General features: G+C 44.8%; 1 protein-coding gene and 1 long non-coding RNA gene across 5 annotated transcripts in view; both read right to left on the bottom strand.

Moving 5' to 3' along the window:
* Positions 1-5,512, bottom strand: part of LOC127595937 (DNA (cytosine-5)-methyltransferase 3C-like) — a 28,438-nt gene extending 22,926 nt beyond the window's left edge. Inside the window, exons 1-4 of one of the 4 annotated variants that reach the window (XM_052057974.1) lie at positions 5,194-5,512; positions 2,428-3,394; positions 1,185-1,312; positions 932-1,077 (exon numbers count right to left, since the gene is read on the bottom strand). In XM_052057974.1, the coding sequence (XP_051913934.1) occupies positions 932-1,077; positions 1,185-1,312; positions 2,428-2,894 (741 nt within the window). In that variant the 5' untranslated portion in view covers positions 2,895-3,394; positions 5,194-5,512. Of the gene's footprint in view, positions 1-931; positions 1,078-1,184; positions 1,580-1,621; positions 2,231-2,427; positions 3,901-5,193 lie in introns of those variants that run through there. The other 3 variants (XM_052057977.1, XM_052057976.1, XM_052057978.1) reach the window with 3 other exon arrangements.
* Positions 5,513-14,691: 9,179 nt separating this feature from the next.
* Positions 14,692-20,987, bottom strand: LOC127596094 (uncharacterized). The gene is made up of 3 exons (XR_007961380.1): positions 19,597-20,987; positions 18,051-18,272; positions 14,692-14,836 (listed from the first exon to the last, which is right to left on the bottom strand). It is a non-coding gene; the product is annotated as an uncharacterized LOC127596094 (long non-coding RNA).
* Between the last annotated feature and the right edge of the window lie 5,136 nt (positions 20,988-26,123).

Here is a 26,123-nt window from a genome sequence, read left to right as displayed (position 1 = left end):
CGTCACACGTGAACTATTTTGTCGCTTTATGGCCTTCATAGGTTCATAAAATGATTGAAACTGATTTTTTTCGCCCGATGCCAGATCGGGTGAAAGTCATGTGTTTGGATTTCCAATCACATGGATTGGGACATCCCAAATTTAATTTCAAAGTACGAGAGAGAAAAAGCAAGAGATAACACAAAACAAATGGTACAAATAGTGTCAAAAAATAGAGGAACAGGTGCAACAACATACAAGGTATCACAACTCGATGCCTTTTGATATAGATTTAAAGCAGCAATGGTTCAAATCAGGTAAACAGATTTGGAACGAATTTGGAACAACTTTCAACAGCCATTCTTTTTCACACTGTGCCTATCAGATGGACATCACATGATTGGGACAACCCTGTTTTTTAGTTTTACACATAATAACAAATTTCCTTGATTATTATTTCTCTTATAATAATGAACAGGGATAATGCTTCATTGAGATTAAGGGGGTGTTGAGAGAAAACAGCTATTGTAAAAGCATTGCAGTCGATCTTTGCTATTTGCAGGGGGGAGAGAGAGACCCGCCTCGCCCGCAAATGCCCGCCGTGGAAATCCGTGTGGAAGTGACAGCCACCGAATTACATTTGGGGATTTTTTTAAATTCAGCAAACCCCCCCCCCCCCCCCACACACACACACACACAGGCGCCGCACCGCAAATTTTCAAAAAACTGTGATAAACTGTCTTTGCATATTTCCCCGAAAAGCACGGGGTGAAATGGGGAGAAAAGAAATCCTGGGAAAAAATGAATTAAAAATAATAATACAAATAGCTACAAATATGTGAAGCTGGTCAAAATTCCCCCAAAAAAGGGCCAGCTAAACAATTCCTCAAGTATGAACTCTTCAACTCAAGTTACCTCAACTCATCTTTAACGAAGTAAACAAACACCGTACCCTTGTGATGTGGTTCTTGGTGAAGGCTTCTTGAAGGAGACTGAAGTTGTGCTTGCAGTCATACTCAGCCTGTGCATCAAACTTCACCTTGCTCATGTCTATGGAACCTGGGATGACGCAATCCATGATCTGGCAGTGACAAGCGCCTGTAATATAAATGTAATACAAATGTCAGCAATGTGAGTCCACCATGAAAGCGTTTTTGGAAAGGCGGTCCAAAGCGGCCATTTTGATCTGCTGAAATGATACGAACCTGAAGAAATGTGCTGCATCTCCTGGAATTTGGTCTTCAGAAGAGTATTGAGCCACATCAGCGAATTTAACCCATCCGCCTCATCTGGGATCGAGTCTGGGCTCACGATCACTTGCTTTCTCATCTTGCTGATTGTCAGGAAGGGAAAAGATGACAACTAAATGAACAAAGATGTTGAGAAGTTTCATTCCCAGCCCCTATTTCGTCGCACCTAAACAGATATTGTATATTCTGTTTTGTTTTGTTTTTTACTTGAGTATGGGAGTTCAATCAGCACATCTACTAAACAGATATTGTATATTCCGTTTTTTTTACTTTAGTATGGGAGTTGAATTAGCACAACTACTTTTACCAGTGTCTTTTTTACTGCTTTTTTTAAACTAGTAACTGTACTTCTACTTCAAATCAGAATCAGAATCATCTTTATTGATGACAACAATAAACAAATGGAAGTATGGCGAAAAATGTTCTTTACCATATGTTTTATGCACCCCCACTAGACAAAAGACAGTATCCTGATTAAGATATTGTTTGTGGAATATGAATTAAGTAGAAAAATCCATCCGTTTTATCCATTCCAGGAGGCGGCCATTTTGCCACTTGCTGACGACTGAAATTGACATCACTGAGTGTCAGAGCTCAGCTTCAAAACATCACATGACCCAACTCAAAAAAGAGGTAAGTCGTGACGGTTGTTACTTGAACCCTGAGCAACTGTGAGGTCACGTTCAGTCAACAGCAAGTGGCAAAATGGCTGCCCCCAGAGACAGAGAAAAACAGGTGAATTTTGCTGCTTAACTCGTCTTCCAAAAATACAAGATGAATCAGAATACCATCTTTATACTAGGGCCTGACCGATCTTGTTTTTTTAGGCCGATGTTTGGCAGAAAAAATATGGCTTTCATAACATTTATTTTCTTTTTTTATGCCTCAATGCATTTCATTCATCAATTATCTTCACTATAGATAGTATTCACTGACGTCACAGGTACGTGTAATCTCATGAATAAGCGCCATTTTGCAGGTCAAACCTAATGCGTGTCAGCCATACCGTAAAAGTGTTGACATTTCATTCCTCAAGGGCCCATGGTGCTCCAGCAAAAAGTACAAGTGTTAAACAGTATGTGTAAAATGAGTTAGGACTAGTGGAGGTGCATTGAACATATTCTTGTAAAGGATTTTTCTGACTTGACTTAGAGAGTGGATGATGCTCTTTTGCCACATACTCATGTAGTTTGCTTACTTCTTCATGGTTGTGCCGATCTCACGGGAACTGTCGGCCTTGCCTTGGAGGTCTGTTGGCTGGTTTTGGCCCACCGGTTTCTGTTCTCTGATAAAGAGGCGTTTGCGTTGCATGAAGCGGAAACACCAAGAAGGTCCTCCCGCAAAGTCACTAAAATTCATCTCCTTGGCAACTACCAGGGCTTGGAGACGTAACTTAGTGGTTGACAAGCGTTTCCCGGCAGCACGTAGTTCAAGCGCCCATCTATGCACTCGTTCCTCCAGCTGTGGCCATCTTGCTTTTTGCCCGCGGTTAGCTTTCTGCGTTTTCTTCATTGCAAGAAGAGTAACCTTCGCTTTTCGCCATGACCTCACACTAGTCTCACTCACTCCAAACTTTCTTCCTGTTGCTCGATTACCGTTTTTGGCTGCGTATTTCACAACTTGCAGCTTGAATTCTGCAGGATATGATTGTCTTTGGGCCCCCATTTGTGTTCAATCTTTCTCCGTTGTCTTTCCGGCAATCTTTACTGTAAATTAACTTTCAGTGGTACAGGAGTAGGAGATTCTTGTAGTTAACATTTATGAGCATGTGAAATTATATATTTTAATTTTGGCTGCGCACAGATCGGTGGTTGACTCGAATTATGATAAGAACTGTCTATTAAAAAATGCGATCAAAATTTCCTTTGAATCCTCACCCCACTGCCCCCCCAAAATCATTGAATTAATTGATTTTGGGTCTCAGTCCAAGCTCCACTGTTCTTCGTCTCTTGTTTTTGGGAAATAAATTTCCCTCAAAAATGTGATTTAGAGTCCAGTACGACTTATGTTTTCTTCTTCAAGATGCATTTTTCGACTGGAGTGATTTGTAGTCCCAAAAATACAGTGCTCATCATGAAGTTGACCTTGCCTTTAGGCGCGGGCATGTGTGACGGGTGCGACTGGGTGCCGTATAATTCCAAATCCTCTATTGTTTGTCAGGCTGTCTGTATGGTAATGAGAGAGAAAGAGAAAAAAACTGACAACTTTGCATGAGCCTTTTCACTTACAATATAGGAAACCCCCAAAAGGGTGATATGGAGAATAGGGCTGGATGATTGTGGGGGGGGGGGAGGGGGATCATGATTATTAGAAGGAATCTTTATTGACCTCAAAGCTTACATTTTTTTGTGTCCTTAAATTTTGATGAAAGGAAAATTAATTGAATATTGGCTAACAACTGAATAGAGACACCAACTAAAACCTTTTTAATTCTAACCCATCCATTAAAGAAGACATCTGTAATGTCTTTCATTATCACTTATTTTCAACCTCCATGAATGATGACACAATGTAAAAAAAAAAAAAAACAAATACAGAGAGAGGAAGTCAACTGACATTAAAATACAGCGTGAATTCTGAGAAGCACAATATTTTCCATCCATGTCCGTATTATAAAGGAATTGTTTTATGTTGTGTGTATTTTATGTGTAAAGTGATTTTATTATTATGAAAAGTTCTAAAAAGTGTGTGTGTGTGTGTATGTATATATATATGTGTGTGTGCGTATATATATATGTGTGTGTGTGTGTGTGATCGTATATATATATATATATATATATATATATATATATATATATAGTGTGTAAACTATAACTATAAAAACTGATATTATAAATCAGTGACAGTATTTGTTTTTTTTTAACTTAAACGTAAGTAAAGGTGATTAAACTGTATTTCTACTTATACCTGATCTTTTTTCCCACACGAGTGTTAGTGTGTTCTTGTGGGACTGGAGGGATGGGTGAACGAAGGGCATGAATCTTTTGCACTTTGTTGGAATTTCTCTTTCTGCAGTTCAGACTTGCGTGAATTTACGAGCAGATCTGCCACATCGAATATGGCGGACGCACTGACCTACCATGGTACCGTGCCAGCACACTAAAAATGCATAGTATCGCGAGGTTTAATACGTTTTGACCCCCCCCCCCCCACACACACACCTCCGTGCAGTGTTATTATGAATCCCACTGCTTTTCCAGGCACTACGCGTTCTACGTGTGTGATTGGCTGCAGGACACATGCCGCTGCATATGATTGGCTGTTGCATTTCGCCAAGTTACGACCAATTGCTTCCTGGCGCGAAAAGAAAAATCCGATTTGAGCGTTGCAGCGTTATTGTGAATCCAATCGAAACCCCCTTACCCAAACGGTAACCCAAACTAGCTTGATTATTTTGATTCTGTACAAACATGTCCATATTAGCAACGTGCATCTCGTGCCACCCTGCCTACATCACAAGTGGGATTCGTAATAACGCCGGTGACCCCATCCAAAAATCAGAAAGAGAAAATGAGGGAACTAAAGACTAACTTGAGTCGAAGTTGAAAGCGCCTTGTAAAAAAGTGTACAAGCGAACGGTGCAATGGTTCTATTTTGTGGCTCTCTCTACTTGCTTGAAGTTGAGTGATAAAATGACTGGTCGCCAAACAAAGTCCGCAAGACCAGCGGCCACAACTACACGTGCATGCACTCGTTATTACACAGACTTGCAGGAACGGAACACAATGAAAAGGACAATGCAAATTTCGATTTCGTTTCTGAAATTCAAAGTACATTTCGCTCCGAGTTGTTATCGAAATGCAAACGTTGTCTTGTGTTTTTGTACCGCTGGTCGGTCTTTGTTATGGAAGCGATCAGTTCGATGCGCTTCGCGTGGAACTCAAAAAGCAGGACAATGGAAGCGAGGCACCATCAATGCTTGCTTGGATCAAAGTGTCGCTTGAAATCATGGCGCGAGACTTACCGTTGCCTTAGTCCCCTTTCTCCGGGTTCAATGTGGCTCTGTACCCTAACACTCGCCGACGAGTCCCAGCCGGAAGTTCTTAGGGCTCACCGGTGGGACGTCCTCGCTGAGCGATACAGCCCCGCAGAGGAAGAACAAAAACAAAATTATAAAAAAAAACGCAGGACAAGGGAACCGACTGGCTCTTTTCTTTTTTAGCTAGGTCGGCAGTGTCGAAACTAACCCACAAGTGTGTCCTCTGGAGGAATTTTGTGTGCATATACTGTACATTTCACGAGACCATCATTGTCAGATAGATGTTGTTAGGGCAAGTGCTGTGATAGAAGTGTTGTAACGCACCAGACCTGTCTCGAGACAACATTTTGGGCGTATCGGTCTTGTTTCCACCTGGAACTGGCCCGACTCGATTTTCCGTCGAGAACAGCACTGATTTGCTATTCTTCAACTTCATGAATGTGATAATAAGAAGGTGAGACGTACTCAATGAAAAAAACAAATAGCTCCCATTCATGTGTGACTTCTTAAGCTTGTGACCACCCCCGTCATGAATGCAACCCAAAGTTATGAATCTTTAAAAAAAATCGTCAAAATATATTAATTTCTTCCCAACGTGTTAATTCAAAGAAACGGGCGCTGCAATTTTAGGCATTAAAACAGAAATACGTCATATTAAGTTAAAAACCAATCAGAAGGTGTCCGCTTATGTTGGTACGATCAACGAATTCGGATTTTTGGTGTGTCCATCCAGTCCAGGCAACATTTGCAGCAGTATCTTCCCAGTCACCTCACTCCCCACAGTGAGCTGCGTGTGAGTACACGCACAGCTAACGACGATTCGTGACGTACCCATAATTAGAATTCGTACAATTTTTATTCACCGTCCCATGTTTAGCCATTTTTAACGTTAATACGGTTTCAACATAGTAAATCTGTGGGTGATTTGCAACGCAAGGTGAAACTTAATTGGTGCAGCAGGCGAGCAGCCGAGCCCCATCGTAGCAGCTCTCTTAGCTCAAACTTTTCTTTGAAAAAGATGATAAATCGTTCCTTCGATGAGTACGTTCCAAATAGCGGTCATCATTTCCTCCTTTCCTCTGCGTGTGGAGGACACGACATAGCCAGTTCCCCCTGCCTCCCTGACTGTACGTTTACACCCTTTTGCTCAGGCCAACACTGCGCCCCTGTGAGCCACACAATTGTGACTATTTATCCATTTGTTGCTCTGAGTGCTCAAATAAACACGTAAACACGTGATGCACGTGATCCTGCGAAATAATCCCCATTTTTAATAAATGTACCTGTAACGTGATTATGCTTTTTTTTTTTTACTGTAGCTGCAATGGAATCCAATTACATTTTTTTTTGCATTCTGAATAGTAACGCGGGTACATGTGTTCCGTTACTCCCCAAGCCTCTGTGTGTGTGTGTGTGTGTGTGCGTGCGTGAGTGAGTGCGTCTTTACCTTTTTTAAAACTTTTGTCAACTATAAATGCTGTGAATGTATACGAATGACAATGCCATAAGATAAGATAAGATAAGATAAGATAAGATAAGATAAGATAAGATATCCTTTATTCGTCCCACACTGGGGAAATTTACAGCCTCCATCAGCAAGAATGTATGTAGAAAGAAGAAAGGAGAAAGAGAAAAAAAAACATTCATCATTCATCTTCCGTACCGCTTGATCCTCACGAGGGTCGCGGGGGGTGCTGGAGCCTATCCCAGCTGTCTCCGGGCAGTAGGCGGGGGACACCCTGAATCGGTTGCCAGCCAATCACAGGGCACACAGAGACGAACAACCATCCGCGCTCACACTCCCACCTAGGGACAATTTAGAGTGTTCAATTAGCCTGCCACGCATGTTTTTGGAATGTGGGAGGAAACCGGAGCACCCGGAGAAAACCCACGCAGGCCCGGGGAGAACATGCAAACTCCACACAGGGAGGCCGGAGCTGGAATCGAACCCGGTACCTCTGCACTGTGAAGCCGACGTGCTAACCACTGGACTACTGGGCCGCCGAGAAAAAAAAAACAACAAACACAATATGAACACAAATGGATAAATCGCAGTACTATTTACAATTTTCCTTCACATCATTTAATTATTATTATTATTATGATTGTTATTTTTTATTCATCAGCCTGACAGCAGACGGTAGGAACGAGCGTCGGTATCTCTCCTTCTTGCAGCGCGGGTGTAACAGTCTCTGGCTGAAGGAGCTACCAAGTGCTGTCAGGGCGGGCTGGAGGGGGTGGGAGGGACTGGCCATCATAGCTTTTAGCTTAGTTAGCATCCTTCTGTTGCCCACCTCCTCCAGAGTGTCAAGGGAGCAACCCAGGACAGAACTGGCCTTCCTGACCAGTCGCTCCAGTCTCTTTCTGTCCCGGGCCGAGATGCTGCCTGACCAGCAGACAATGCCATAATGGCCGAGGCCACCACCGAGTTATAGAACGTCTTAAGGAGAGACCCATTTTCACGATTAGAAATCCCTCATTTAGAAATCTCACTAAATACTGTATCTTATGACGAGTCTCCATGTTGTAGTTGCCAAGGCCATGGATGTTAGTGACTTTGTGGAGGACCTTCTTGTTGTTCCAGCTTCATGCAACGCAACCGCCTCAGAGCATAGACAAGGGGGGCCAAGAGAAGGAATGGTTTGCCCGGGGCGCATTTTTAGTCAGGACCGCCTCTGTCTGTGTGGTCACAGTGGCACGTTGCGGCACATCAGGACAGAAGAATGGGAGCAGTGGAGTGTTTGGGAAACGAGGAGTGTTCATGAGTCTTTAGTGAGCCTCTTTCAACTGCCTGAGATGGCTTGTTTTGGCCTAAAAATATTCTGTGTTTGTTGAGGAAAATCAGATGTGGCTTGCACCAGGAAGTCTACAGGTTAGCAGAGGGTGCGCAATGACGTTTATAGATCGGGAGTTATGATGTAGGAATGTAGCGGCCCACTTTGGTTCTATCTCTTGCATTGCACAGGAGTCTACTGCACCTGTCAAACCTCTAATTGGTCAATGAGTGAAAATGGCTGCACTCCAGACCGGAAATGTGTCATTGAAGACATCGGAGATGAATGGAACAGCTTTACTTGTCACTAACTAGAAACTATTTATCCTGCTTATCTAAACATTGCAATACAGTGGACTCCACTCGGCAGCATGCTGTTCGACTGATTAGCACGTCTGCCCAACAGTGCAGAGCCGCAGGGTCACGTTCTCCCCGTGCATGCGTAGGTTTTCAAAAAAATGCATGCCAGGTTAAAGGAACACTCTAAATTGTCTCTAGGTGTGAGTGTCAGCGCAGATGGTTGTTTGTCTCTGTGTGCCATGCGATTGGCTGGCAACCTTTTCAGGGTGTCCTCCGCCTACTGCCCGAAGACAGCTGGGATAGGTCGCAGCACGCCCGCGACCCTCGTGTGGATAAACGGATTAGAAAATGGATGGACGGACTCCACTATTCATGGTACTTATTCTGTATACTTTGAAAAATTTGGATTCATTTTGTTGTCTTCAAGCAAAGTAACGTGTCGACAGCCCTATGCCCTTTATTGGCATCGTGAAACAAGGGGGCCTCATGAGCTATGGAAGTTTGCCCAATTTCACTTTGAAACAATTGGTTTGCAAACCTTTTTATCAACGAAAGTCCTGAATAACCTTTGTTAGGATATAAAAGTAGTGGTTACATGCCAAATACAGATTTGCTAGACCTGTAGAAAAATAACCTATGCATAGACCATGACCGTATCATGACCTAATCAAGGAGACGCAAATGCATCTCTAATTCAGTGGACCATTAATCATGTTGGCTAATGATTGTATCCAAGTCAAACATTTCAGGCAGAGGTTTCAGTCTTCCCAGGTAGAGGGAACCCTTACGAGGGAGACGTTTTTCTCAGGAGCCCTTCATAATTCAAATGCCAATTGGATTGGATTAAACTTTATTGTCAAATATACTGTATGTGAAACATACAACACAGATGAAATTTCTTCCCTCTCAACACAAAACAAGAGGAGCCGCTGCAGGTGGCCGCGCCGCCATCAAAGAAAAGTTAACAAAAAAAAAAAAGACAAAATAATACAAAATAACACATGAGCCACAGACAATCGTGCACTCTTAACCACTTTCCTGCATACACTTTGTTGTCTGAAGCAGTTATAGAAGCTGTAGCATCCATTAACGAAAAAGAGAGATTGGCAATCAATCCTAACTACCACATGTATCCCTTTAAATGTGTTAGGAATAAAACATTGGCCAATTTTCCAAGTCTCAAAAAGGTTATTGTTAGGATTACAAATTCATATTTTATTAGAGAAAAAAAGTTGCGGTATTATGCGTTGTGAACAAGGGCAGAAAGTTATATTGCCCCATAAGAAACGCAACGGCTGGTCACCCTCGTTTGAGAGCCACTCAATTTTGACGCTTCTTGTTGGCTATCAGTTGTTCGCCAGATGGTGGTAAAGATAAGGCAAGACCTGATCAGCAGTTAAACAAGTAGGAGTTTCACACGCGCGCGCACATTCCTTGTTCATGCTGGCTTTGTCTGGGCCCCTTTGAAGGGTCAGAAGAGAAGACAGGGTTGTAGGAAAAAAATACTCGGCTTGGAATTCACTTGCACCTTGGGAATTAGAGGCTCTGTGCAGGGCAGCTTCAACGCCTTCTGTGACTTTTTGCATTTTTGATGTGGGTAGGAAGTAGAATCTACGTGCACACTACTGCCTTTGCCATTTTTAAATTCATGCTGTCCGTTTAGATGAGATCACCCAAATTGGGAAACGCTGCATTGAGGCACGACTGTAAAAATACATTGGATAACTTTCACCAACAGAGGGCAGTAAAAATGCATTTGCACATGATTTAAATGGAATACGAAGCGCCTGAGTTTCCGAATCTGTAGGGTCACATTGGAAAAACGATGAACGACGGACGAAACTATTTTTAATGGACTCTTTTAACCTCTTTTTAACCACGTACAACAACTAAGAACTGATTCTCATTCGCAAAGGTGACCTGGCTGCAGATAACAGAGTTTTCAAACAAAGCAAAATCAAATAAAATACAAACACAGGGCATACAAATGAGTATCCATCCATTCATCCATCCGGCCATTTTCTGATCCGCTTTATCCTCACGAGGGTCTTGGGGGTGCTGGAGACTATCCCATCTGTCTTCGGACAGTAGGCGGGATACAGTTGAACACCGTGCCGCCCCATCCAAATGAATAATTATATAAAAAAAACAAAAGAAACTGTGTTACATATACACATAGTTATATATTTACAAGATACATTACATCAGGGGTCCCCAAACCTTTTGGACCGAAGATCTACTTTTCGAACAACCAACCTCCCGCTATCTACCCATTACCGCACACACACACACACACACACACACACACACACACACACACACACACACACGCGCACACACACACACACACACACACACACACACGCGCGCGCACACACACACACACGCACACACGCATTCCTGTAAGACTATATTTGTGAGGTCCGGGTAACTCCAGATAGGGAGTGAGGACCACCCTTTCTGATAGGTTTAGAGAGGAACTAGTCTTAGATTTGTACACTAGATGTCACCCCAACTACTTTCCCCACTTCAACTTCTTTAAAAAACAGAGCAATAAAAAGTAGACTTGAAACTGAAATCATAGCAGGAGTGAGGACTCTGAATGGGCACATTCAAAGTCCTCACTCCTGTTGTGACTTTGGTTAAAATATCTTATCTTTTTTGGTTTTGTTGCAGTTAAGCATACAAATCAACTTTTGGTATGGCCTTCAGAGTTTTTCCTCTCTTATTAACCTGCAATTACACAGCAGACATTTTGTATTTTAATTTTAAAAAGTGTGAGTAGTCTGTTTTATGAATAATTTGATAGTTTCAACTTAAGATAAGCAGAGTTCCTCATTTATACATTATATATCAATCACAACTTGAACCGATTGATTGCTGTACAATTACTACTACAATAAAAGTGACCCATGCTTTGGCCAATTAATTTACGGAACTAAATCAAATATATTGTAAAACTTTATAAGTACATGTCAACATTAAATCTCACCTCAAGTAGAACATTTTTAACAACACTGCTCAGGAAGAGTAGAAAAGAATTGAAAAAAAAATACTCCAGCAAGAAAATTTAAATTTAAAAATGAAGAACTCGAGAAGCAGATCTTTTCTTGAAGTTCTTTACGTCTTTACAGGTTCTTTGACCCAAGGCCTGCGGCTCTTTCATTTTGCAGTCAGTGCATTGTTCTTGCTTGACACCCTTTTATAAGTCTCCCCAGGTGTTTTTCCACAGCAGCCTTTTCTTCTTCATTCCATGGTCTCCTCAAATTTGCTCTGGGAGACCCTAAATATGATGACAATTGCAATTTAATGATACTCACAAAGACCACCTTGTGATAGCTTTACAATGTGGATTTTATACGTAAAAAAAATAAAAGTACTTGTCTTTTTCTCCAATTTAGATTTTGCCTGCTCTTTGGGTGTAAGGTTTTTTCCATCCATCCATCATCTACCGCTTATCCGGGGCCGGGTCGCGGGGGCAACAGCTTTAGCAGGGAAGCCCAGACTTCCCTCTCCCTAGCTACTTCTTCCAGCTCTCCCCGGGGGATCCCGAGTCGTTCCCAGGCAAGCTGGGTGACATAGTCTCTCCAGCGTGTCCTGGGTCTCCTCCCGGTGGGATATGACCGGTACACCTCACCGGGGAGGCGCTCAGGAGGCATCCGAATCAGATGCCCAAGCCACCTCATCTGGCTCCTCTCGATGTGGAGGAGAAGCGGCTCGACTCTGAGCCCCTCCCGGATGACTGAGCTTCTCACCTTATCTCTAAGGGAGAGCCCGGACACCCTGCGGAGAAAACTCATTTCAGCCGCTTGTCTCCGGGATCTCGTTCTTTCGGTCACGACCCATAGCTCGTGGCCATAGGTGAGGGTTGGGACGTAGATCGACCGGTAAATTGAGAGCTTCGCCCTTTGGCTCAGCTCCTTCTTCACCACGACAGACCGATACAACGTCCGCATCACAGCAGACGCTGCACCGATCCGCCTGTCGATCTCCCGCTCCCTCCTACCCCCACTCGTGAACAAGACCCCAAGATACTTGAACTCCTCCACTTGGGGTAAGATCTCCTCCCCGACCCGGAGGGGGCACTCCACCCTTTTCCGACCGAGGACCATGGTTTCAGATTTGGAGGTGCTGATTTCCATCCCAACCGCTTCACACTCGGCTGCGAAACGCTCCAGTGAGAGTTGGAGAGCCCCGTTTGAAGGAGCCAACAGCACCACATCATCTGCAAAAAGCAGGGATGTAATACTGAGGCCCCCAAAACTGACCCCCTCAACGCTTCGGCTGCGCCTAGAAATTCTGTCCATAAAGGTTATGAACAGAATCTGCGACAAAGGGCAGCCTTGGCTGAGTCCTACCCCCACTGGAAACGATTCCGACTTACTGCTGGCAATGCGAACCAAACTCTGACATCGGTGGTATAGTGACCGAACAGCCCGTATCAGGGGGTTCGGTACCCCATACCCACGAAGCACCCCCCACAGAACTCCCCGAGGGACACGGTCAAACGCCTTCTCCAAGTCCACAAAACACATGTAGACTGGTTGGGCGAATTCCCACATACCCTCAAGGACCCTGCTAAGGGTGTAGAGCTGATCCACTGTTCCACGGCCGGGACGAAAACCACACTGCTCCTCCTCAATTGGAGGCTCGACTTCCTGACGGACCCTCCTCTCCAGCACCCCTGAATAGACCTTACCAGGGAGGCTGAGGAGTGTGATCCCTCTGTAGTTGGAACACACCCTCCGGTCCCCCTTTTTAAAAAGAGGGACTACCACCCCGGTCTGCCAATCCAGAGGCACTCTCCCTGTTGACCACGCGATGTTGCAGAGGCGTGTCAACCAGGACAGCCCCACAACATCCAGAGCCTTGAGGAACTCCGGGCGGATCTCATCCACCCCTGGGGCCTTGCCACCGAGGAGCTTTTTAACCACATCGGTGACTTCAACCACAGAGATAGGAGAGCCCACCTCAGAGTCCCCAGGCTCTGCTTCCTCCAAGGAAGGCGTGTTGGTGGAGTTGAGGAGGTCTTCGAAGTACTCTGTCCACCGGTTCACAACGTCCCGAGTCGAAGTCAGCAGCGCCCCATCCCCACTGTACACAGTGTTAGTGGTGCACTGCTTCCCCCTCCTGAGACGTCGGATGGTGGACCAGAATTTCCTCGAAGCCGTCCGGAAGTCGGCTTCCATGGCCTCACCGAACTCTTCCCACGCTCTGGTTTTTGCCTCGGCGACCACCGAAGCCGCGGTCCGCTTGGCCAGTCGATACCCGTCAGCTGCCTCTGGGGTCCCACAGGCCATAAAGGCTCGATAGGACTCCTTCTTCAGCTTGACGGCATCCCTTACTGCTGGTGTCCACCAGCGAGTACGGGGATTGCCGCCACGACAGGCACCAACCACCTTACGGCCACAACTCAGATTGGCCGCCTCAACAATAGAGGCACGGAACATGGTCCACTCGGACTCAATGTCCCCCGTCTCCCCCGGAACATGGGAAAAGCTCTGTCGGAGGTGGGAGTTGAAACTCCTTCTGACAGGGGATTCCGCCAGACGCTCCCAACAAACCCTCACTATACGTTTGGGTCTGCCAGGACGGACCGGCATCTTCCCCCACCATTGGAGCCTACTCACCACCAGGTGGTGATCAGTTGACAGCTCCGCCCCTCTCTTCACCCGAGTGTCCAGAACATGCGGCCGCAAATCCGATGATACAACTACAAAGTCGATCATCGAACTGCGGCCTAGGGTGTCCTGGTGCCAAGTGCACATATGGACACCCTTATGTTTGAACAAGGTGTTCGTTATGGACAATCCGTGACGAGCACAGAAGTCCAATAACAAAACACCACTCGGGTTTTGATCGGGGGGGCCGTTCCTCCCAATCACGCACCTCCAGGTATCACTGTCATTGCCCACGTGAGCATTGAAGTCCCCCAGCAGAACAATGGAGTCCCCAGCAGGAGTACTCTCCAGCACACCCTCCAAGGACTCCAAAAAGGGTGGGTATGCTGAGCTGCTGTTTGGTGCATATGCACAAACAACAGTCAGGACCCGTCCACCCACCCGAAGGCGGAGGGAGGCAACCCTCTCGTCTACCGGTGTGAACCCCAATGTACAGGCACTGAGGCGGGGGGCAATGAGTATGCCCACACCTGCTCTGCGCCTCTCACCGTGAGCAACTCCAGAGTGGAAGAGAGTCCAACCTCTCTCGAGAGAACTGGTACCAGAACCCAGGCTGTGTGTGGAGGCAAGTCCGACTATATCCAATCGGAAATTCTCTGCCTCACACACCAGCTCGGGCTCCTTCCCTGCCAGAGAGGTGACATTCCATGTCCCAAGAGCTAGCTTCTGCAGCCAAGGATCGGACCGCCAGGGTCCCCGCCTGGACTCGAATCTGCAATGAAATGGGACATCCCTGATTTGACACTCATTGTCAAATACGTTGCATGCATTTTAACTGGTTAAATTATGAAAAAAGAGATATAGTTCCTCATCCAAAGCTTACCATCCAATTCAGTCTTCCCTCTTTTGGAGAGATGCTTTTCCCTTTTTGGGGCTAAAGGTCGATACCACCACATGAAAAGGAGAACAAAGTGACACATTTTACTAAATCAGTGTTGAACAAAAATATGCTATCAAGGCATTCATTTAGTCACCCAATTCCAGTGAAATTGGGACATTATGCTCATCAATCAAAACAGAATACAATGATTTGCAAATCATGTCCAACCTATATTTAAGTGAAGCATTACAAAGACAAGACAACATTCAATGTTCAAATTGGTACATTTAATTTTTTCCAATAATATTTAACTTAGAATTTAATGGCTGTAATGCGTTCCATAAAAGATGGAACAGCTAGCAAAAAAAATAATGTTGAGAAATGCTCATCAAACCCCTGTTTGTCACATCCCACCGGTGAACAGGCTAACTGTGAATGGGTGGGTGCCATGATTGGGTCAAAAAGTACCTATCCTGAATTCACAAGCAAAGATTGGGTGAGGGTCACCACAAGTTGAATCGTTGAAGGACAGAGTTTCACAACGTATAATTGCAAGGAATTGAGGGATTACGTCATCTTTGGTCCATAATATCAAAAGGTTCAGAGAATCTGGACCAATCAGTGCATGTAAGCGGCAAGGCCAAAAACAGATAACATTCAAAGGCCATGACCTTCGACCTATCAGAGAGCACTGCATCCAAAACAACCTTGTCCCAGCTTGTTTGGAACGTGTTGCAGCCATCAATTCCAACATAGTAGTGTAGCCAATTACCGTATTTTCACGACTATAAGGCGCCATTAAAAGTCTTAAATTTTCTCCAAAATGGACAGGACGCCTTATGGTGCGGAGCGTCCTTTATATGCACTGAGTTCCAAAATCTGACTGACAGCCAACACGCTGTTTATAAAGAGAAAAGGCGGAAGTGACTGTGAAAGAAGTCGGCCAATCAGAGAAGGGTGGGCGTGTATATATACATATATGGAGAGGGAGAGAGAGAGAGAGAGGGAGAGAGAGGACAGACAAGCTAGTCCGCCAATGGTGAAGGGTGGGCGTGTAAGTGGACGCCTCAAGCCAGTACCAACACTTGTATAGCGTGTGGCAATGTGCATTGTTGCAAAACAACTCCGGTTTTGGTTTCTAAGAACCCCTGAAAATAAATTCGACAAAGAGACATGCCTACGAAGCTCAGTTAAAACTTAAAGCCACCGGTTATGCTTTTGGCATGCGTGACCATCTCACAGCAGCGGTGAAAAATCAAGTCAAGCAAATGAACTCTGAGCTTGCCGTTATTCCCGGAGGCTTGACTAAAGAACTCCAACCGCTGGACATTGGCATCAACCGGACGTTCAAAGTAAAGTTGCGAACAGCATGGGAACAATGATCGATGGCAAACACAACTTTACAAAGAGTGAGAGGCAGCGCTGGGCGAGTTACGCCACAATACGCAACAACGAGAGGGAACGCGGCGTTTTTGATGGATTACGGTACTTGCACAATTGTTCAATTCTTTCTACACACACACGCGCTGCCACCATGTTTCGCTCTGTTCTTTACTTTCAAATGTGGGAAAGCTTCACACGAGAGAAATGTTGACTTTGCTGTTGCTACTCCTTCTTTCCGCTCGGCAATGCGTAGCAACTCACACTAGCATGTGATGCATTCAATGACAACTGAGATGTGCAGTCCTCTGCTTCTGATACAGAGGATGAGGACTTTGATGGATTTCTGGGTGATGATTGATCGAAAACGTGAGAACATTGTACGATGGCTAAATAAAATACACCCGAACTCAGTTCTGCTTTCGTTGCCTTTTTAAAAACTTGTTTTTATCTTATCTGTATGTCTTGGCATGCTACCGTATGCTTCAAGCTAACGTGTTAGAGTGCGCGCATGCATGCCGTATGTTTAAGCTGGTGTATGTTTTACCACTGTAAAACTGCGGCTATTCGTACGATGCGTCCTGTGTATGTGTAAAATACAGAAATGTCACGCATTAATGAGACTGCGGCCATTAGTACGATGCGTCGAATAGTCGTGAAAATACGGTAAATAGAGGTTGAACATGACATGCAAATCATTGTATTATGTATTAAATACAAGTTCGTGCTTCCATTAAGAATAGAGAAGATTTACTGGGCAACATATAACATTTGAAAGGTATGTTACAAGAACATCTTGTATGATTTCATGCTAGTCAGTGTGAACCAACCGACATAATTAAATTTTGTTAGACCAATGCAAATATTTGGCAGAAATAAAATACTGATTCCTGATTCAAAATAGCTATCATCCATAAATTATCTTCCCCCTTCAAGTGCATTCCAGTGGCAGCCAGTGAACGAGCCTGGTCTCTATTGAACGCGAATAGCAGGGGTTTCGAAAAACATCTTTTATATTGATAGATTACATTGTCCAGTGTGGGCAATGCATTTGATAAATGAAATGGTAAGAACATGAATCTAAATACAAAAATACCCAAAACAATGCTGTAATCGATCGTGTAATATTGTACAGTAGAAATTTTTGTTGTATGTCATTTCATAGTGCTTTAGGTGCTAGAGTGAATTTACGCCGCATTATTTCCCCCAAGAAACATTTGATTTATAACGGCTAAAAATACACAAGGATTAAATATAATTTATATATGTTCCTCATACTGCGTGACAACTGACCGGAACAAATTATGGAACTCTTGACATGTCCATTCATCCGTTCTGCCCCCCCCCCACCCCAAAAGCCGACTGCCCCCATGTCGAGCGTTGCCACGTACAAAGTTACACCAGTGTAGCCCCTGAAAACAGCTTAAAACGGAGCAAATGTAACCCTGCTCAGGAGGTGGTTTAAACATTTACTCTGGAGTAAATGCTAGTATGCGGGGCAGCACCGATATAAAATGGGACGTGTGAACGCTACAGGAGTAGACTTGCTACGCGTGAAAAGAGTTGATTACATACGGGTAGAATGTGTTGCTTTCGTGCTCGTTTGTACTTCTGTCATCTTTCCTTTTGTAGGAGACTGCACCGTCTCAAGAGTTGATTGTGTAATTTGTTCCTTTATGTGTTCACAAACCCCCCCACAGAATTTATTTTGTGATGCCTTATGTTTCCTTTCCAATTGCCTTGCCATCTTTAAATTTGATTGGCCACAGTAGAAGCAATAATGACTTCTGTGCCAAACTCGTTTGCCTTCCCTTTTTGTAAATGCTTTTATGGTTAAAGAAGGATCTTCTTTGCTCATCTTTTGTTTTTACATAGGTTAATGGGTTACCTTCTTTACGAATTGCAGACATGACTGTGCTCCTCTGCTTCATATGTCTGATGACTTGTAGAGTCTTCACTGGATGTATCATAAGAACAATTTTTCTACCTTTGGATGGAATATCTCCTCGTCATCACTCGACTCAGAGGATGTCTTAGTTGGTTTGTATTCCTCATCTGATCCAAAAAGACTTGAGTCAGAATAATCACCATCTTCAGTGGGATTGTCCATCTGTTATTTAAAAAAAAAAAAAGATCAGAAAATACCATTGCAATTAATGATGTTAGAGAATAGTACTGATAATTCAGGCTTACATGACAAGATAGTTCTGTGGGATAAAATATTAATCGAACACATTAACATGGCAAAACAGAAATACCTTATAGAAATAACTTATTTTGTTTAATATGGGCAAATACAGCATTTGAAACTGACCGGGTAATCAATTAAAAGTCGACTTATAATTTTTAAAAATGTCTATATCACTCATTTCCAGTGCTTGGCAAAGATGGGTAAGTGCCGAAACCAAATAATGGTATCAGGCTGATACTGGCATTATTTTAAGGTTATCGTGGAGGCTGCCAATACCAGCAATCGATATTTCAGAAAATCAACATCAACATTCATCCACTAATTTGCCGATTAACGTCTAATCACTAAGTTGATATGAGTATGATAAGGTTAAGATTCATGCTGAGAATGCATCACTAGTGTGTTTTTATAAGCCTGGGCCAATAACTGGTTTGACGTTTGAAAAGTCAAAGTTTCAATCACCACTAATTCGGCTTTGCCAATAAGGATATTTGGGATCAATAAACGATGAGCGAGTGTGGTTACAAATCGCAAAGGTTGATGACAGTGACAATGTATGTTGCCACAAAAAAAATCATCAAAATGTCCCCATAAAATAGTAGAAAGCTTAACAAACATAGAAAATATGCATCTCTCCTCATATAAGTGGGGGGGTTTTCAGCCCAAAATGCATAGGTTTTGGTGATCCACACATTTAACCTTTATTATTGTTTTTTATTCATTTATTATTTAATTTTAACTTTTGTGTTGATAATGGTTCACAGTATAATATTTCGTTCAACCCACTTTATCTGTAAATTGCTTGGTATTTTACATCGTCTTTTTGCAGTTACTTTCTGTATATGGAAAGACACTGGTTCCATTTGCAACTAATTCTCTGCTCAACTAAGATGGCGGCGGCGGCGAAAGACGCTGGGTCATTTGCAACTAATTTTCTGCTCAACTAAAATGGCGACGACGACGACGGCAAGACGACGGCGGCGGGGGGGGGGGGGGGGGGTGTTAAAACTTCATTTTACCACACCAACGGCCTATTCTGTGGCGCTGTATTGTGTGTCTGACGGCCTATTGAAAGTTTATTGTTTGAGAGGAATCTTGGTGACAACTCCTTAGGTACAGCATAGTAGAGTTATTCATATAGTTGGTTTCACTCTAATGCTGATATAACACGAACCTTTGAGCCTGCCCGAATTACTTAGAATAACTAACTTGTAAGAAAATATTCAAAACTTGAGTGTCTTACCTGCTTTAATTCTGAAGTATTTGTCACTTTCTGGGGTTTTCTCGATGATGCTGACTCGTACGCTCACTCTTCTCAACGCCTTCCTTTTGTGCAGGTAGCAAAGCGCGCGTTTCCTAATTGATGGTCAGCGAGTGTGATGTGGGGGAGGGTAGCTGTAGAAACTCGTTTCCTGCAACGTAACTGTGACGTTTTGGGGTGTGAAAACAGCCCCGCCCCTTCATAACCAAAACTCCTTCACTTTTCCTCTGAGGTCCGTTTTGAAGTGGGGCATAGTAAATGTCAAGCAATATCAACATATTTTATGAACTCTTGTTTACACCAATGTCATGTACTCCTAAAATGAGCACAGCATATATACATGTGTGTGTATATACATACTGTATATATATACAGTATATACACACACACACATATTTTAAAAACGACTTAAAATATTGTAATTGTTCTGAAAGCAACATTATTCCCAAATGCTAATATGGAATTGTGATGAAACATCATTATTATTTACTTATTGGATGCAATTCGTATTATACAGTTTCGATGTCCAAAGCAGAAAAAAACGAATTAGATTTTCTGGGGACACGACTGCAACACTCAACTCTTCTTGCAAAGCTTTGTTGCTGCTGTATGAACCGCGCTCCTAGTTGATCACGTGCTCAAACTAGTGTGGGGGAGGGGAGCTGAATAAACTAGGTTCAAACAGTGCAACTGCGAGGGTTTGGAGCTGGGAACAGCCCCTCCCCCCTTCATGGCCAACGATAAACTAAAATTGCTCAGCCTTTAACTTTTATTTTACTCTGCGGTCTGTTTTGAGGGGAGCATGATAAATTTCAAGCAACATCTATATGTTTCAGCAACTGTAATAACACAAATGTATATACCTGTTCATATTTTTTAAACCAGACTTAAATATTATAATTGTTCAATGAAACATAATTACAGTAAGTATTGCCATCTATTGACTTCTGTCAAACGAAAATTCCCTCACCCAGAATAAAAATCTATGCATTACACATTTGAGTACGATATTACATTATATGATTGCTTCAGGAGTATGAGGTACCGAGTCCCCTGATGCGGGCACTTTGGTCCCTCCACCACAGATGTCAGAATTTGGTTCACATTACCGGCAGTAAGTCAGAATCGTTTCCAGTGAGGGTTGGACTCCGCCAAGGCTGCCCTTTGTCATCGATTCTGTTCATAAACATTACGGACATTGGCAATTTCTAGGCGCAGTGTAAGTGTTGATGGGGGTCCATTTTGGTGGCCTCAGTATTACATCTCTGCTTATTGCAGATGATGTGGGACTGTTGGCTCTTTCAAGCAGGGCCCTTCAACTCTCACTTGAGCGTTTCGCAGCTGAGTATGAAGTGGTTGGGATGAAAATCAGTTGGAAAAGGGTGGAGTTCTCTCTCCGGGTCGGGGAGGAGATCTTGTCCCAAGTGGAGGAGTTTAAGTATTTTGGGGTCTTGTTTGCAAGTGAGGGCAGGAGGGAATGAGAGATCGACAGGCGCAGCGGTGAAGCGGCTGCTGCTTGCTCTGCGCGCTTTGTATCGGTCAGTCGTGGTGAAGAAGGAGCTGAGCCAAAGGGCGAAGCTCTCAATTTACCGGTTGATCTACGTTCCAACCCTCATCTACTGTCATGAGCAATGAGTCGTGACCGAAAGAATGAGATCCCAGATACAAGCGGCCGAAATGAGTTTTAAAGGTGTTCCGGGCATGTCCCACCGGCAGGAGGCCCCGGGGACAACCCAAGACACGCTGGAGAGACTGTGTCACTCAGCTGGCCTGGGAACGTTTCAGAATCCCCGGGAAGAGCTAGGAGAAGTGGCTGGGGAGAGGGAAGTCTGGGCTTCCCTGCTAAAGCTGCTGCCCCTGTTACCCGACCTTGGATAAGCGGTGGAATATGGATGGATGGATATTACATTAGTGATCGATTCATAACAACGGACGAACGTTCCGATACCTGGAACCTGGAAGCCATACCGAAGCTCGAATTAGAGCAAACTCAAGCAAGTCCCGTTCGATACCGCGGAATAACTGTCTGCACCACTTTTTACTCTCTTTGGCACAAAAACAGCAGAATCTCTCTATTAGCATGAGTTTACTGGAATCGTGAACGACTTTCTATTCCATTCATTTACATTTACGTTCTGTCGATCGTTGCATCCAAACAAAGGAATGGTAATGACTGTGGAAGGGAACATGGAATGCATCCGATTAGATGCTCAAAGCAAGTTACTTGTGGCTCGACGGACTGTAGAGTAAATGAACGTTTCCTGGAATGCTTGACCTGCTATCATGCTAACTCAACTCAACATTATTTATAGAGCACTTTCAAACAGCCATCGCTGCATACAAAGTGCTTTACATGGAGCAATTTAACATATACAACAAACAGTAACGCAGTCTGTAATAAATACGGTAGAAAGCACCGAACAGCAAAACCAAGAACAAATCTAAGTCATGGTGAGTCAAATGCCAAAGAATACAAGTGAGTTTTGAGGCGCGTTTTGAAGATGGGCAGCGAGGAGGCTTGCCGAATGTTCAGTGGGAGGTCATTCCAGAGAGAGGGACCAGCAACAGAAAAGGCTCCATCCCCTCGGAGCCTCAGTTTAGTTCTTGGTCCTTCTAATAATGTCTGGTCCGCAGACCAGATGAGGTCAGCGAGGTAAGGTGGCACGAGGTAATTTAGAGATTTGAAAAGGTCATTTAGAGATTTGAAAACAATTTGCGCTAACTGGAGCGCTAATCAGAGAGAAGGCGAGTTCCATCGCGCTATGGGCATGGAGGACTTTGAAGGGTCCCGTGGATGCCTTCAGACATTTGTTGCACAACATCAGCTGAGCAACGCTGTCTTGGGTGGTGATCGAGGGGAGGTCAAGTTCGAGATAGTGAGTGATTGGAAAGAAAAGCCACCAGCTGTTATAGGTCTCATTTTGGAGCAAAGAGCCCTCATTTTGTGACTACTCTTGTTATAATGTATTTTGTTCATATACCTGTACTGTATACTGCCGTTTTTGTGTTATTTGTGTTGTTGGAGCATATATTTTTGCATTTTACTGCTTGTGTTCTTACACATGTATTTTGTTAACACACTTGCATGTTCATAAAGGACGTGTACCGTAGTCATGTCCCACATAAGGAAATTCTGTTATCAAGACTGATTGAGCAACGCAAACATGATTTCTTACTAAAGAATACTTACTGTTGTTACTTATTGGATGCAAATCATAATGATCCAGTTGAAATGTCCAAAGCAGAATGAAACAAATTGGATATGCTGGGGACACTTCTGCAATACAGTACCTAATTCATTTTTTCTTGCAAAGCGTTGTGGCTGGCTTCTGCGCAGCTCTGCTAATTGAAATGTAAACAAACTCATGTCTGGGGGGAGGGGTGCAGCAAAAACTTCGTTTTGGAGCAGGTAACAGCCGCTCCTCTTCATGGCCAATGACTAAGTCAATTATCAAAATTGCCATAGCCTTTTTGAACTTTGAGGTCTGCTGTGAAGGCGAGCATGATAAATTTTGAGCAACATCTACATACAGTATTTGAGTAACTAGGCTCACCAATGTCACATACTCCGCGCACAGACAGTATATTTAAACTGACTTACAATTTTACAATTGTTTTTAAAGCAACATAATTCCAAACTCTAATATGGAATTTAGATGAAACAATTATTTACTTATTGAATGCAAGTCATATTTTCCAGTTTCAATGTCCAAAGCTGAATGAAATAAATTGGATATGCTGGGGACACTTCTGCAATACAGTACCTAACTCATTTTTTTCTTGCAAAGCGTTGTGGCTGGCTTCTGCGCAGCTCTGCTAAATGAAATGTAAACAAACTCATGTCTGGGGGGAGGGGTGCTGCAAAAACTTCGTTTTGGAGCAGGTAACAGCCGCTCCTCTTCTTGGCCAATGATTAAGTCAATTATCAAAGTTCCCACAGCCTTTGTGAACTTTGAGGTCTGATGTGAAGGAGAGCATGATAAATTTTGAGCAACATCTACATACAGTATTTGAGTAACGAGGATCACCAATGTCACATACTCCTAAAATAATTACAGCAAATAAAATTATATATATGTTCACAAACACAACCGCACACACAGTATATTTAAACTGACTTAAAAATTTACATTTGTTTTTAAAGCAACATAATTCCAAACTCTAATATGGAATTTAATCGTTTCTTGGTTTCTTGGAATTGGAATTCTTTACTTATTGAATGCAAGTCATATTTTCCAGTTTCAATGTCCAAAGCAGAATAAAATGAATTGGATTTTCTGGGGCCCTCCGTGAGTCGTCACCTTACCGTGGTGGAGGGGTTTGTGTGTCCCAATGATCCTAGAAGCTAAGTTGTCTGGGGCTTTATGCCCCTGGCAGGGTCACCCATGGCAAACAGGTTCGAGGTGAGGGGCCAGACAAAGCACGGCTCAAAGACCCCAATGATGAATACAATAAATGGATCTAGGTTTCCCTTGCCCGGACGCGGGTCACCGGGGCCCCCTTCTGGAGCCAGGCCTGGAGGTGGGGCTCGTTGGCAGGCGCCTGGTGGCCGGGCCTACACCCATGGGGCCCGGCCGGGCACAGCCCGAAGAGGCAACGTGGGTCCCCCTTCCCATGGGCTCACCGCCAATGAGAGGGGCCAAATGGGTCGGGTGCAATGTGAGCTGGGCGGCAGCCAAAGGCGGGGACCCTGGCGGTCCGATCCTCGGCTGCAGAAGCTAGCTCTTGGGACATGGAATGTCACCTCTCTGGCAGGGAAGGAGCCCGAGCTGGTGTGTGAGGCAGAGAATTTCCGACTGGATATAGTCGGACTTGCCTCCACACACAGCCTGGGTTCTGGTGCCAGTTCTCTCGAGAGGGGTTGGACTCTCTTCCACTCTGGAGTTGCTCACGGTGAGAGGCGCAGAGCAGGTGTGGGCATACTCATTGCCCCCCGGCTCAGTGCCTGTACATTGGGGTTCACACCGGTAGACGAGAGGGTCGCCTCCCTCCGCCTTCGGGTGGCTGGACGGGTCCTGACTGTTGTTTGTGCATATGCACCAAACAGCAGCTCAGCATACCCACCCTTTTTGGAGTCCTTGGAGGGTGTGCTGGAGAGTACTCCTGCTGGGGACTCCCTTGTTCTGCTGGGGGACTTCAATGCTCACGTGGGGAATGACAGTGATACCTGGAGGGGCGTGATTGGGAGGAACGGCCCCCCCGATCAGAACCCGAGTGGTGTTTTGTTATTGGACTTCTGTGCTCGTCACGGATTGTCCATAACGAACACCTTGTTAAAGCATAAGGGTGTCCATATGTGCACTTGGCACCAGGACACCCTAGGCCGTAGTTCGATGATCGACTTTGTAGTTGTATCATCGGATTTGCGGCCGCATGTTCTGGACACTCGGGTGAAGAGAGGAGCGGAGCTGTCAACTGATCACCACCTGGTGGTGAGTAGGCTCCGATGGTGGGGGAAGATGCCGGTCCGTCCTGGCAGACCCAAGCGTATAGTGAGGGTTTGTTGGGAGCGTCTGGCGGAATCCCCTGTCAGGAGTTTCAACTCCCACCTCCGACAGAGCTTTTCCCATGTTCCGGGGGAGACGGGGGACATTGAGTCCGAGTCCCATGTTCCGTGCCTCTATTGTTGAGGCGGCCAATCTGAGTTGTGGCCGTAAGGTGGTTGGTGCCTGTCGTGGCGGCAACCCCCGTACTCGCTGGTGGACACCAGCAGTAAGGGATGCCGTCAAGCTGAAGAAGGAGTCCTATCGATACTTGATGGCCTGTGGGACCCCAGAGGCAGCTGACGGGTATCGACTGGCCAAGCGGACCGCGGCTTCGGTGGTCGCCGAGGCAAAAACCCGAGCGTGGGAAGAGTACGGCGAGGCCATGGAAGCCAACTTCCGGACGGCTTCGAGGAAATTCTGGTCAACCATCCGACGTCTCAGGAGGGGGAAGCAGTGCACCACTAACACTGTGTACAGCGGGGATGGGGCGCTGCTGACTTCGACTCGGGACGTTGTGAACCGGTGGGCAGAGTACTTCGAAGACCTCCTCAACTCCACCAACACGCCTTCCTTGGAGGAAGCAGAGCCTGGGGACTCTGAGGTGGGCTCTCCTATCTCTGTGGTTGAAGTCACCGATGTGGTTAAAAAGCTCCTCGGTGGTAGGGCCCCAGGGGTGGATGAGATCCGCCCGGAGTTCCTCAAGGCTCTGGATGTTGTTGGGCTGTCCTGGTTGACACGCCTCTGCAACATCGCGTGGTCAACAGGGAGAGTGCCTCTGGATTGGCAGACCGGGGTGGTAGTCACTCTTTTTAAAAAGGGGGACCGGAGGGTGTGTTCACTCTCACACCTAGGGACAATTTTTAGTGTTCAATCAGCCTGCCATTCATGTTCTTGGAATGTGGGAGGAAACCGGAATACCCGGAGAAAACCCACGCAGGCCCCAAGAGAACACGCAAACTCCACACAGGGAGGCTGGAGCTGGAATCGAACCCGGTACCTCTGCACTGTGAAGCCGACGTGGTA

This window comes from Hippocampus zosterae, chromosome 2, assembly GCF_025434085.1.
Source record: "Hippocampus zosterae strain Florida chromosome 2, ASM2543408v3, whole genome shotgun sequence".
Classification (NCBI taxonomy): Eukaryota; Metazoa; Chordata; class Actinopteri; order Syngnathiformes; family Syngnathidae; genus Hippocampus; species Hippocampus zosterae.
The sequence above is the reverse complement of the archived record's forward strand: the minus strand, read 5'-3'. Positions and strand labels throughout refer to the sequence as shown.